At 47.7% G+C, this 11,337-nt stretch overlaps 1 protein-coding gene across 1 annotated transcript in view; it reads left to right on the top strand.

The window, feature by feature from the left end:
* The window catches only part of PASK (PAS domain containing serine/threonine kinase), a 31,851-nt gene extending 21,302 nt beyond the window's left edge, over positions 1-10,549 (top strand). The window contains 8 exon segments of the mRNA XM_089780974.1: positions 749-916; positions 1,674-1,799; positions 4,063-4,197; positions 5,145-5,344; positions 6,381-6,514; positions 7,538-7,684; positions 8,415-8,463; positions 8,465-10,549. Of these exon segments, the coding sequence (XP_089637100.1) occupies positions 749-916; positions 1,674-1,799; positions 4,063-4,197; positions 5,145-5,344; positions 6,381-6,514; positions 7,538-7,684; positions 8,415-8,463; positions 8,465-8,561 (1,056 nt within the window). The 3' untranslated portion in view covers positions 8,562-10,549.
* Positions 10,550-11,337: the final 788 nt, after the last annotated feature.

An 11,337-nucleotide genomic window follows, 5' to 3' on the forward strand; every position in this document is an offset into this window, starting at 1 on the left:
TTCCCCTGCCAGATTGGGGGAGAGCTTGAGGCTTCTGCCCTATGGTGAGGCAGTGGGAGCAGGGCTTTGGGTGCCTGCTGAGTGCGAGGGGGCACAATTTACAGGTTCGCTCCCCCTCATTGCGATAGTTTGGTTCACAACCTCCTGGTGCAGCTTCTCCCTACAGCTGCCAGGCATTTGTTCCTCATGGAGAGCCAGCAGCAGGTCCCGCCCATGGGACTGGTACTCCAGGCCCTGGCAGGCAGGGCCCAGCTGTCGAGCTTCCGAAGATTGTCGGATGCAGCTCCGAGGGTCAGTAAGTTTGGCCACCCTGACTTAACGTTGGAAAATGCGTCTCCGCTCTTGTTGCGTCCTTCTCAGGCGGAGCTGAAGTGAGGTTTTTGATGTCATATGTATGCAGGAAGTATTTAACTGTCATGAAAGGAACAACACAAGGTAGTTTTAACTGGTCATCTGAAGAAGGGGGCTGTGCCCACGAAAGCTCATGATCCCATCGACATGTTTTGTTAGTCTATAAAGTGCTACCAGGCCATTGGTTGGTTTTTAAGTTTATCCTGTACAGACCAACTCGGCTACCCCCTGAAGCTAGTTCAGCATGGTGAGTCTTGTGACAATAACAGCTTTGAGTTGAAACATCACATTTTCACAACTACCTGAAAAAGCATCTTCCCCTAACTCCCTTAATTCTGTATATTCCTTGCTCATTGATTCACTTAAGTTTTTTGGTGTCTCTTTTTTCTTACTTCAGGCCATCAGGACAAGGCCATTGTTTGAGAATTCCCAAAGAGCTGAAGAGCTGGAAAGTTTGAGGGCAAATGAGGGGGAATATGCAAAGAAATACGACACCATCTGTCTCATTGGAAAAGGAGCTTTTGGCTTTGTCTGGACTGCCAGATGCAAGAAAGATAAGAAGGAGGTTAGGGAGGAACATTTCTTTATTTACTCTCATAGGTTTTTTTTAATAATATGACCATTTATTGCAAGAGCATTATTCTATGATGAAATGTCAATCTCTGGCTACCAGAACCACAACACTTAAATCTGAAGGTTTTAGCTCTTTTGTATGTTTGTTTGTTTTTTAAAAAACAAACTGAGAGGTAGTGACACTGCTGTACTAAAAAGGATAATGTATCCGTTTCAAAGAACCTATGGCCAGCCTCCTCTTGTGACTAGCAATGGTTCTGGGTCTAATTCAGCTCACAAGGTCTGAAAGAAATGGGACTGCAGCTCTTAACAGTGTTGTAGAATTAAGTAATCCGTAAGCAGAGAGGCCAAACTGCAAATGATGGCTCAGATCCTGCAGAAATGTTAGGCGTAAGCTTAAGCTTTTACATACTGTGACATAGACCCAATAAAGTCCTGTGGCCCTAGTTTTGATCTGTGGGTGAAGTTTCACAGAGTTCAGTGAACCAGGTGGAAGCAAAATGGGGAGATGGTATGTTAAGAGCAACAGATGCAGTTGTGCAGCCCATCTGTTGAGTTTCGTGAGTGTTGGATAGTTCTTAAAGTCCAATTGTCGGTATATTCAAGGGACTGAAATCAGTGTAGATCTGGCTTTTATAACTGTCAGCAGCTTTCTGGGCTTGCTGGTAGTGGCCTTTTTGTAAACTTGTAGAGAAAATAATCTTCATGTTAATCATCTGGGGCCCTCTCACGTTGCATTATTTGTGTAGGTTGTAGTAAAGTTCATTTGGAAGGAGAAGGTGTTGGAAGACTGCTGGGTAGAGGATCCTGAACTTGGAAAAGTTACTCAGGAGATTGCAATCTTGCGAAAGCTGCAGCATCCCAGTATTGTTAAGGTACAGTAGAATTCAAAGCACACACCTTTTAAGGAACAGTCATATTCTGAATTAGTTTTCACTTCCCCTCATCTTTCAAACTGGCCAAACCTCCCCTCTTATCACAGTAAAACCTTTGAAATCTGTTGCAGGCTTATTAGACATAGGCCATCTTAAAATCTTACGCTCTGACTATTCAAGTCAGAGCAACGTGGTAAGCTGGGGAGAGAGGTAGATACGTTGGAGGGTCGGGATAGGGTCCAGAGTGTCCTAGACAAATTGGAGGGTTGGGCCAAAAGAAATCTGCTGAGGCTCAAGAAGGAGAAGTGCAGAGTCCTGCCCGTGGGACGGAAGAATCCCAAGCACTGGTACAGGCTGGGGACCAACTGGCTGGGCAGCAGTTCGGCAGAAAAGGACCTGGGGATTCCAGTGGATGAGAATCTGGATATGAGTCAACTCTGGGCATGCCCTTGTAGCCAAGAAGGCTAATGGCATATTAGGTGCATTAAGAGGAGCATTGCCAGCAGATCAAGAAAAGTGATTATTCCCCTTTATTCGGCTCTGGTGAGGCCACATCTGGAGTAGTGTGTCCAGTTCTGGGTCCCCCACTATAGAAATGATGTGGATGCATTGGAAAGGGTCCAATGGAGGGTGACACAAATTATTAGGGGCTGGAGCACATGAGCTATGAGGAGAGGCTGAGGGATTTGGGTTTGTTTAGTCTGCAGAAGAGAAGAGTGAGGGGGGATTTGAGAGCAGCCTTCAGCTGGGATTGGTCCTGCCTTGGGCAGGGGGCTGGACTTGATGACCTCCTTAGGTCTCTTCCAGCTCTGTGATTCTAACTACCTGAAGGGGGTTCCAGAGAGGCTGGAGAGAGGCTGCTCTCAGTGGGGACAGATGGCAGAACAAGGAGCAATGGTCTCAAGTTGCAGCAGGGGAGGTCTAGGTTGGATATTAGGAAAAGCTGTTTCCTTAGGAGGGTGGTGATGCACTCGGAGGGGTTCCCTAGGGAGGGGGTGGAATCTCCCTAGAGGTTTTAAAGCCTCAGCTTGACAAAGCCCTGTCTGGGATGATTGAGTTGGGGTTGGTCCTTGCTTTGGGCTGGGGCTGGACTTGATCACTCCTTAGGTCTCCTCCAGCCCTAAGATTATATGATTCTGAGATTTGGCCTGGTTTGCCTCTTTACTCAGAGGCCGTTACATGGATGTGAGCCAGGTTGTTGCAACAGTATTTAGAGAATTAGGGGCATTGTAAAATTGCCTCGCTGAATTTTGCGGTGCCTGTGTTCAGACCATTACAGGGGTTCCCCGATTCTGTCAATGTTCAGAATTCCCTCCAAGACTTCCTGGTGTGGTGACATGAAAGAGATCCTTTTCTTAATTAACCTGGGATGTCTGTCATGATTGTCAAGCCTTCAGCCAGTTGTCCTTGCAAGTTAGAGAACAGCAGCTGATACCATTAAACAGAAGGTCTTCAGTTATTGTGAACAGGACTCGTAGTGCAAGAGAAACCTCTGAAGTTTGTAGAAAGGGACGTGAGGGATTTAACTCTGACTCATCACTGGTGCTTCTAACCCCAGCAACTGAACAAACAACATGGCTACAAACAACATGGCTACCCTAATCTCTCACATTTGAAGAGAGAGAAATCTTAGTTTGCTTCCAAATATATTTCCCAAGAGCACTACTGCAAAACGCTGACAGCCAGCCCAGATGGATGCAGCTCCCAAGTTTAAATAGATGAGCTGTTGTGCTTTAGATTATCTGGACAAAAGTTCCTCCTAACATTCACCAGTTAATAAGATCTTTTTGCAATTGCCTGGGACTACCCCAGTCTCAGACTGAATTCCTGGGTCCTTTACCAGCTGTTTAGGCTTTGGGAGTATGCAGAAGGGAGCTAATTCTCCCAAAGATATGAGAAGCTTATTTTGTTGAAATGTACCCTTCTCCGGAGGTTCAAGCAGAGCATCTCAAGATTTGAGGAGGCTTCATCTGAACTTCCTGCATACTTCAGACTTCATAGGGGTCTTGATTTCTGATGACAGTGATCTGGTGACATAAAAGAGCAGTAGACCAGAAACTAATGCTCCCTTTCCAAAGGCTTGCCCTGCTTACCCTGGGCGATTTTACAAGTTGGGCAACTGATGCTGAGATTTTGTGTGGATAAAGAAATTGAATTCCCTGAAGATTCTAATATGCTTTGATCACTGCTCCTCTTTGGCGGTGAATGTCTGTAGATTGCTGTAAGGACAAAAAGCGTGATAAGACGTGCCTGTTACTTATAGGTGCAGGATGTGTTTGAAAATGGACGCTTTTTCCAGTTAGTGATGGAGAAGCATGGATCAGGCCTGGATCTTTTCACATTCATTGATAATCGGCCAGACTTGGATGAGCCCTTGGCAAGCTACATATTCAGGCAGGTGAGAGCTACTTTTGAAGCAAAGCGTGGTTCGGAGAATGTGCCTGTTTGATATTTGTTGGGGGAAGCTATTTCACTGGAAAGTTGAGACAGATTAGTCAGTGAACCTGTTTGCACTGCTGTTTCTGTGACAGCACATGGTATTTGGAGAGTGCCACCTGGACATTTTGGAAGGCTGATTTCTAGTGGTCTAAAATGTCACCTATAAAAACTGCTGTTGCAAATGGGGCAACATTTAATGAGGTTTCCCCAAGTCTCAGTGACTCGGGTATTTTGCATACTTTCCCTTTACCAAGTTTTGTGTAAACTAAAACTCCCCCTTACTTTTCTGCTCTGCCTGCTTGTCTGGACTGTGGGGTCTCAAAATTAACACTTGATCAGAATCGTTTGCATATTGTGATGCTGTGCTTAATGATGGCATTGCAGAATGAATGTGCAGAAGGAAGTAACTGAGGGGCTTGTCTACCCTTGAAGCACTGCAGAGTGGGGATGGGAGCTAGTGCACATAAGCCGGTTCCCTGTGTGCACCAGCTCTGGCTGCCAGCCTTGCTCCTGGAGAGCCAGCTGATGCCCCGTGCTGCAGGCTCTGCAGTATAAGGGTCCGCAGCATGTAACCACTACGATTTTGAATGGTTACAGTTACACTATTAACTGGGTTTTATATCCTTTCTGCAGAGCTGCAGCCACACTGCTGTGCCTCTTGAGTATATACTCTCCCGTCAGCGTAGTGAATTCACCTCCTTGAGAGGTGATAGCTAGGAAGAATTCTTCTGTGGACCAAGCACTGTGTACACAGGGAATTAAGTTGGCATCCCTGTGGTGCTTAGGGGTATGGATTTTAGAAGATGCAGTTGCACCTTTCAGACTTCTGCTGTGCTCTGGGCTATTGCAGAGAAGCATTCCTCATGTAAATATCTCTGTTGTGATCTCATACTCTTTGTGCTTCAGCTAGTGTCGGCAGTGGGATATCTTCACTGCAGAAATATCCTCCATAGAGACATCAAGGATGAGAACATCATCATTGCTGAGGATTTCACAATCAAACTGGTAGACTTTGGCTCGGCTGCTTACATGGAATCTGGGAAGCTGTTCTACACATTCTGTGGGACAGTTGAGTACTGCTCACCAGAAGTGCTCGCAGGCAATCCGTACGTACTGGGCTGAGATGAAGGCTGCTCACGTGTTCCTTGTGAGCAGGGCGCTTGTAAGGCCGAGTGACAGAATGCCTGACGGAATGCGGTTTTAACTATTATCCTTGGCATCTGTGCTAGGCTCATTGAAGTAAATTGGGTATTTCCCACCTCAGAGCCTTTGGAGCAGCCTTTTGCAACTTGAAGGTGCACCCCCTTGAGGGGGTTTGAAAGTCTAACAGTCCGGGGCCCTCAGATCCCTCAGGTGTTCCCCAGTCTCCACTTTCCTTTGAAAGGGAGGGATGACGTCTCTGCCACAGTAGCGAAGGAAATCTTCAAAAGATGTCAGGGCAAGCGGTACAGCAATGTTTGAGTTTGCAGTGCGGGAGGTGGAGTCCTATGCAGCCGAGAGAAACTCTCCCACCAACGTAGGTGGCATCTTCACTAAGCGCTACAATGGCACCTGCAGGATTTTAAGTGTAGATGAGCCCCAATTTTAACCTCCGTTCAATAGCTGGCCTGATCTTCTGGCCCTCCGATATGTATTGGAGCTGTACTAGGCCTCGTTCAGGACGGCTCCGTTCTGATTTCACCTGGAGGCGAGGCAGAACTAAGCAGCCGTTCCTTCAGTGGCTGTTAGTTCATGTTGTGTTGTCACTTTGCAGTTGGGCATAATTGATCAGTTTCTATACCGGAGCGGCCCAAGACAAAAATAACTAGAGGTGTGGTAGGTGAGGCAAAATACAGAGCTGGAGGAGGGAAACTTGTGTGGTGTCTCCTCATGCAAAGTGCTCCCATTTACACTGCCACTGACTTGCAGAACTGCACAGTAAGTGTTGGAGGAGAGGGCCAGGGACTATGTGCGTGAAGCCAGGCTAGGACAACTAAGAGTGTCTGTTTATTTTTCTGCTTGAGCATTTAGATAGCTGGGTAGAACACCTACAGTATTTTCACATTCACTTTCCTACTGCGAAATAGCATGCGCAGCCGCACGATAAATGTGTGTTCCACTCTTTCGATCTCGTAGGGTTTGTGTGGGCTTGGATTTTTGTAGGTACCCGGGACCGGAGCTGGAGATGTGGTCACTTGGCATCACCCTCTATACCCTAGTATTTGGCGAGAATCCCTTCTGTGAATTAGAGGAGACCATGGAGGCTGTACTAAATCCCCCTGGTCACGTGTCAGAAGGTGAGTTTTCATGTCCTCCTGCCATTCATTGCCAATGGAACTGACCATAGTGGAAGAGATCTGTCTAGAAAGAACTGTGGTATTGCTGGAAGCACCTGGTGCATATTCATTTCTCCAGGGTTTGCTCTCCTCTTGGGAATCCATCTCTCACATCCTGTCAGTTTATTAGACATCATTTCCCATTTGGAAAATTGCTGTGGCATGCAAACTTGTATGTTCACCTGCTTTTGAGGAAAGTACTCTTGTTCTTTACACATATGGAAGTACCTGTGTGCTACCTGCACGGGCAGCATTTGAAATGCCAGACCCTCACTCGGGGGCGTTCACGCCTTCATTCATTACTCCAGACCACCAAAGAGTTAACAACTTGAATGACCTTCAAAGTATTTGAAGGCTTCAATATCTGAGACATAGGTGAGAGGATTATTCTAAGAGGGGTGGGCGAGATTCTGTGGCCTGCACTGTGCAGGGGGTCAGACTAGATGATCATAATGGTCCCTTCTGACCTTAAAGTCTATGAGAAAGTCTATGAGACCTGGAACGAATAACATACAGGTATTGAGCCTAATTTATTATGCGTTGTGGCGTCTCATACCTGCAGGTCAGAGTAACTTGGGCAGTGTCTGTGCTAGGGATTTAATGGTTAACTGTTAGGCTTGAGCTTATTGGTTACTGTAACAGTTACATGCTGCCACCCATGCATTTGCAGCGGTTACACAGTTACCTAATGAACTACTTTTGACATCCCTATCTGCGCTGCACTGTTGCTGTTAGAACTTTGGTCGGCAGAGGTATGAGGAAAACACCCCCCCCCCCCCCCCATGACAAAAGTTTTGACGATAAAACGTGCCAATGTGGACAACACTTCATCACCAGGAGAGCTCTCTGACCAAGGCAGAGCAGCCACAGTGCATGTCCTATGGCAGGGCTTAGTGGTGCAGCTGGGCCGCAGCGCAGTGTAGAGCCAGCCTAGGGCAGAGACAGAGCTGCCCCTCCAATGGTCCCAATCTTTGTATTGCTCAGATCTGATGGTTCTGCTGTCTGGACTCCTGCACCCTGCTCCAGAGCAGCGCACAACCCTGCAAAAGCTACTAGTGGACCCTTGGGTGCTGCAGCCCGTGAACCTGGCTAATTACACTTGGGAAGAGGTGTATGTCTGGGCCAGGCCAGGTAGGACACAGCTCTGAAAATGACACCCCCCAGTAGCTTCTGAATAAGGGTTGCAGGGAGAGGTGGAAATGTGACTAGGAGCTCTGCGGAGTCTGAGCATAATGAGGAAATGACTCTTGAGATTCTTTCAGAGATGGCTGCTGTGGATAGATGGGCTTCTGCTTAGCACTTGCCAGTGACACCTAAGTGGTACAGACTAGGTACAGGCATCTTGTCAATGCAGTCTGGGCTGACATGGAGGGTGTGGTGTGTGTGTGTGGGGGGGGAGCTGCTATTAGCACAGCTCCAATGGCTAGGCCATATCAGTTGACGTTGCTTTAAGCTAAACTTCAGTGCTTGCAGAGCTTTGGCACACGCCTGCTTCCCGACTGCAGACCGAGGCTTAGTGTCTGGAGTCTGCCTCTGTGCTTGAGGCATGTGCCCGCCCATAGGAGCTGACTCTGTGGAAAAACAGCGGGTGTTCAGCTGCCACTAGCCACAGCTGGAGGGTGGCTGGGAAGGGACTTGGGGGAAGGCAGCAAATGGGTGGGGGTGTTGGGGAGGGAACAGAGCGGGAGAGGGACAGGAAGAGGCAGAGCCATGGGGGAGGGGTGGAGTGGAGGTGGGCCTTGGGGCAAAGCACCCGGAGGGAGAAGAAAAACTAAGTGCCTGTGTACATTCTGGCTGATGACCAGTGTTTATGGCTTATCGCTAAGGTCCTGTTTCACCCTGTCTTGTTCTTCCTCCCCAGAAAGCAATGACTTCGGAAATCACTGTGCTGAGCAGTCACACAGCGAGCCAGGAGAGTCAGCGGAGACCAAGCCATGATGTCTATGGCCATGAGCTCCCAGATCCCCAGTTGGAGCAAGACCCGGGGTTGGCTTATCTTCAGCGCTGAGACTGACCCGTGGAGGATCCCAGGCAATCAGCATATCGCATATTTCCCCCACTGGCTGGAGAATAGCTCCTTAGTCATCATCTGGACAACCCCTGCTGCCCACCCAAGAACTAAAAGAAGCTTCCCATTAAGCACTTCTGGTTTAAGGACAGATGAACCTTCATACGAGAAGGCGGGAGCTGCTCACCATTGAGAGAAATCTCCTCACAGGTACCCCTTTGGCTTGCTGTAGCAGCAGCTGTGATATGAAGGGGCTTGAGACTGATGTGAAAGAGCCAGTCTTTGATTTCAGGCTGATCCGTTCTTGACTCTGAAATGCAGAAGCTTTTTGCTTCCTCCAGATGGACTTTTCTGGAGCTCACTTGCAGTGAGTGGCTCCAGAGGTGCCTTTCCTCCCTTATGTTCCCCTGAGCCAACAGCGCTGCCGCTGGATGGTCTTGTGTGCCCGAGAGGTCTGTTGTGTTGATGGAACAGAATCCAGCGGTACACTTACCCAGTCTCCCCAGTATAAAGCTGAGTCCCGTAAGCTCAGCCTCTCTGACACTGCAGCACGCCCCAGGAGGCTGCTGGGAAGCTGGTGCAGTGCAGGGCATGTGCTCTTCCCGGGAGCCGGTCTCGGGTTGAAAGCCTGTTTGTGTGAACTCCGCCTGGCACTGCTGTGGATGAGCCTCCCAGCGGCGGTCAGTGTGGCGTGAGAACCAGCCTGCTTTTGCTACTACGGGCTTTCCTTAGCTCATTTGCCCTGGGAATCTGGGGCCCCAATGTTTGCTGACTGAAGCTGGGGATTGAAAGAACCACCTGGTTATCATCCTCTGTCCCTTTCATGGCTGCGAGAAGCGGGATTGGATTCTGACAGAATTCACAGTGAAACATACTGTGCAAGGCCCAGTGTGGCCAGTTGTCTTTGACTGTTCTCTGTTCAATAGTGCTGTTCTGGAATAGAGGCGTGCGAGTTGTGGTCGAGGGTGCTTTTCTCTCTATACGCAAAGACGGTTGTCAAGCTTAGAAACTGGCCCCCTTGGTTTGTAGTTCTCTCATAAGCCTTGTTAGAAGAGTTTCAGAAATGCAGTTTGGTTTTTCAAGTGATCCTTGCTGCACTACAAAATCAGATCAAGCTTGACTGCTCGCTTCCCACGCTGTAATCAAGGTGGTGCAGTGCGGTGCAGAGCAGAGATTGCATGCGTGGCTTTGTCTGTGGCCAATTGCATGGGAAGTCAGAACCTCAGTAATGTAACTCCATCAGTGGAACCTTATACTGAACTAGACTTTTTCCTAATTCTCTTCTTTTTTTGGTGGTGGTTGCTGGGCTTTTAAAAGTTTATCTAGACCAGAACTTCTGCAGTGCGACCTATCAGATTTTGGCTCCGATCTCACTCATATCTCTTCTCCTGCCCCCCCCCCAAGAGCTCTCATTCTATACAGTAGATAGTTGAGAGAGTATTTCAAGGGCCTGTTTTTAGTGCAGTGTGTGTGGATGTCCAGGAGATTGGGGAATTGAACACAAAAGCCCAGGGCAGTGCTAGCGTTTATGCATCTAAATATGTACTGCAGTACAGCATCCACAAATACCTAATTCCAGTGTTATGGGATTGCCTTGCTCATTGAACTCTGTATAGCTGCCCTCACTAATGGATGCTTCATGTATGATGTGGTAGGTTTTAAGGATTCTGGACAGGTGCATCTGAGATGTGCATACAAATGAAAGGGAACCAGAGAGTCACCTCGCCGGACTTTGTTCTCCTGTAGCAAAATCTGTTTTCACTACTACAGCAGCGCCCAAAAGATTTCTTTGGGAAAATCCTGTAGCCAATGTGCGTGTCTACATTTTACAGTGTAATCTACTCAGTAGAATTAAAGTGAAAGTTTAACACCTGGTTGACTCTTTGCAATGCAGAGTATATTTGTATTTGCTGTGGCTTTTAATCAAAATTGTGCTGCATCACTGTTTCCTAGAAGTGAACAGAATAAACATTTTAGTTCTTAAAGTTTCCCTTTGGCCGTGTCTTTCGCTTTTGATTTTTGCCAGATGACTCCACTGGCTTCTCACTTGGAAGCTTTCAGCCCTTCATTTGGAGGGAGCTGAGATGTTAAATTTTAAGTTTTGGGTTTTTTTCTTCCTTCTAACAGAGAAGCTGGTTTTAAGCAAAATACAAATGTTGAAACATGCAGAATAAAAGCTACTTCCCCTCTCAGTTCAGCCATAATTCCACTTCCTAGGCTTCTAGGTCTCTAGTCATCCATAGACTGTCAGAAAAAACTGAGTGTGATAGAGCTGAATTTCTAGATTTCCCATCTCCTTTGAAGACTACCTAAAAGGTTAAAGAATTAAAAGCTCAGTCTCAGCTGTTGTTCCCTTGTCATGTGGAACTTTACTCTGAGCCCTCTGAACTGCTCAAAAATCCACAAATAAGAGGGATAAACTTGTAGCCAAAGCACAACAGTGAGGTAGGACTTCGTCAGGTTCAACCCCCTAATTAGGGAATATTCAGCTTGGCCATTCCAAAGGGGCTATGTTTAATGTGGCTACCGTGTTTTAGGGATGTGAATGGCTAACCAGTAAGCATCACCTGTTAAGGTTAACCAGGGGGAACATGCCACAGGCAGGGGTGCACCAGCCTGGCTAGAACAGCCCCAGTCCTGGGCGAGGGGCGGGGTGCTCCAGCCCCTACCCCCCCATTTAATCAGGTTAACTGGTTAAACTTAGCATGTAACTGGTTAACTCATGACACAGGAGTTTACACCCCTCCCGCGCTGAGCCCCCGGGCACGGTCACACC

Source organism: Pelodiscus sinensis, chromosome 10 (assembly GCF_052426305.1).
Source record: "Pelodiscus sinensis isolate ZL-2025 chromosome 10, ASM5242630v1, whole genome shotgun sequence".
Classification (NCBI taxonomy): domain Eukaryota; kingdom Metazoa; phylum Chordata; order Testudines; family Trionychidae; genus Pelodiscus; species Pelodiscus sinensis.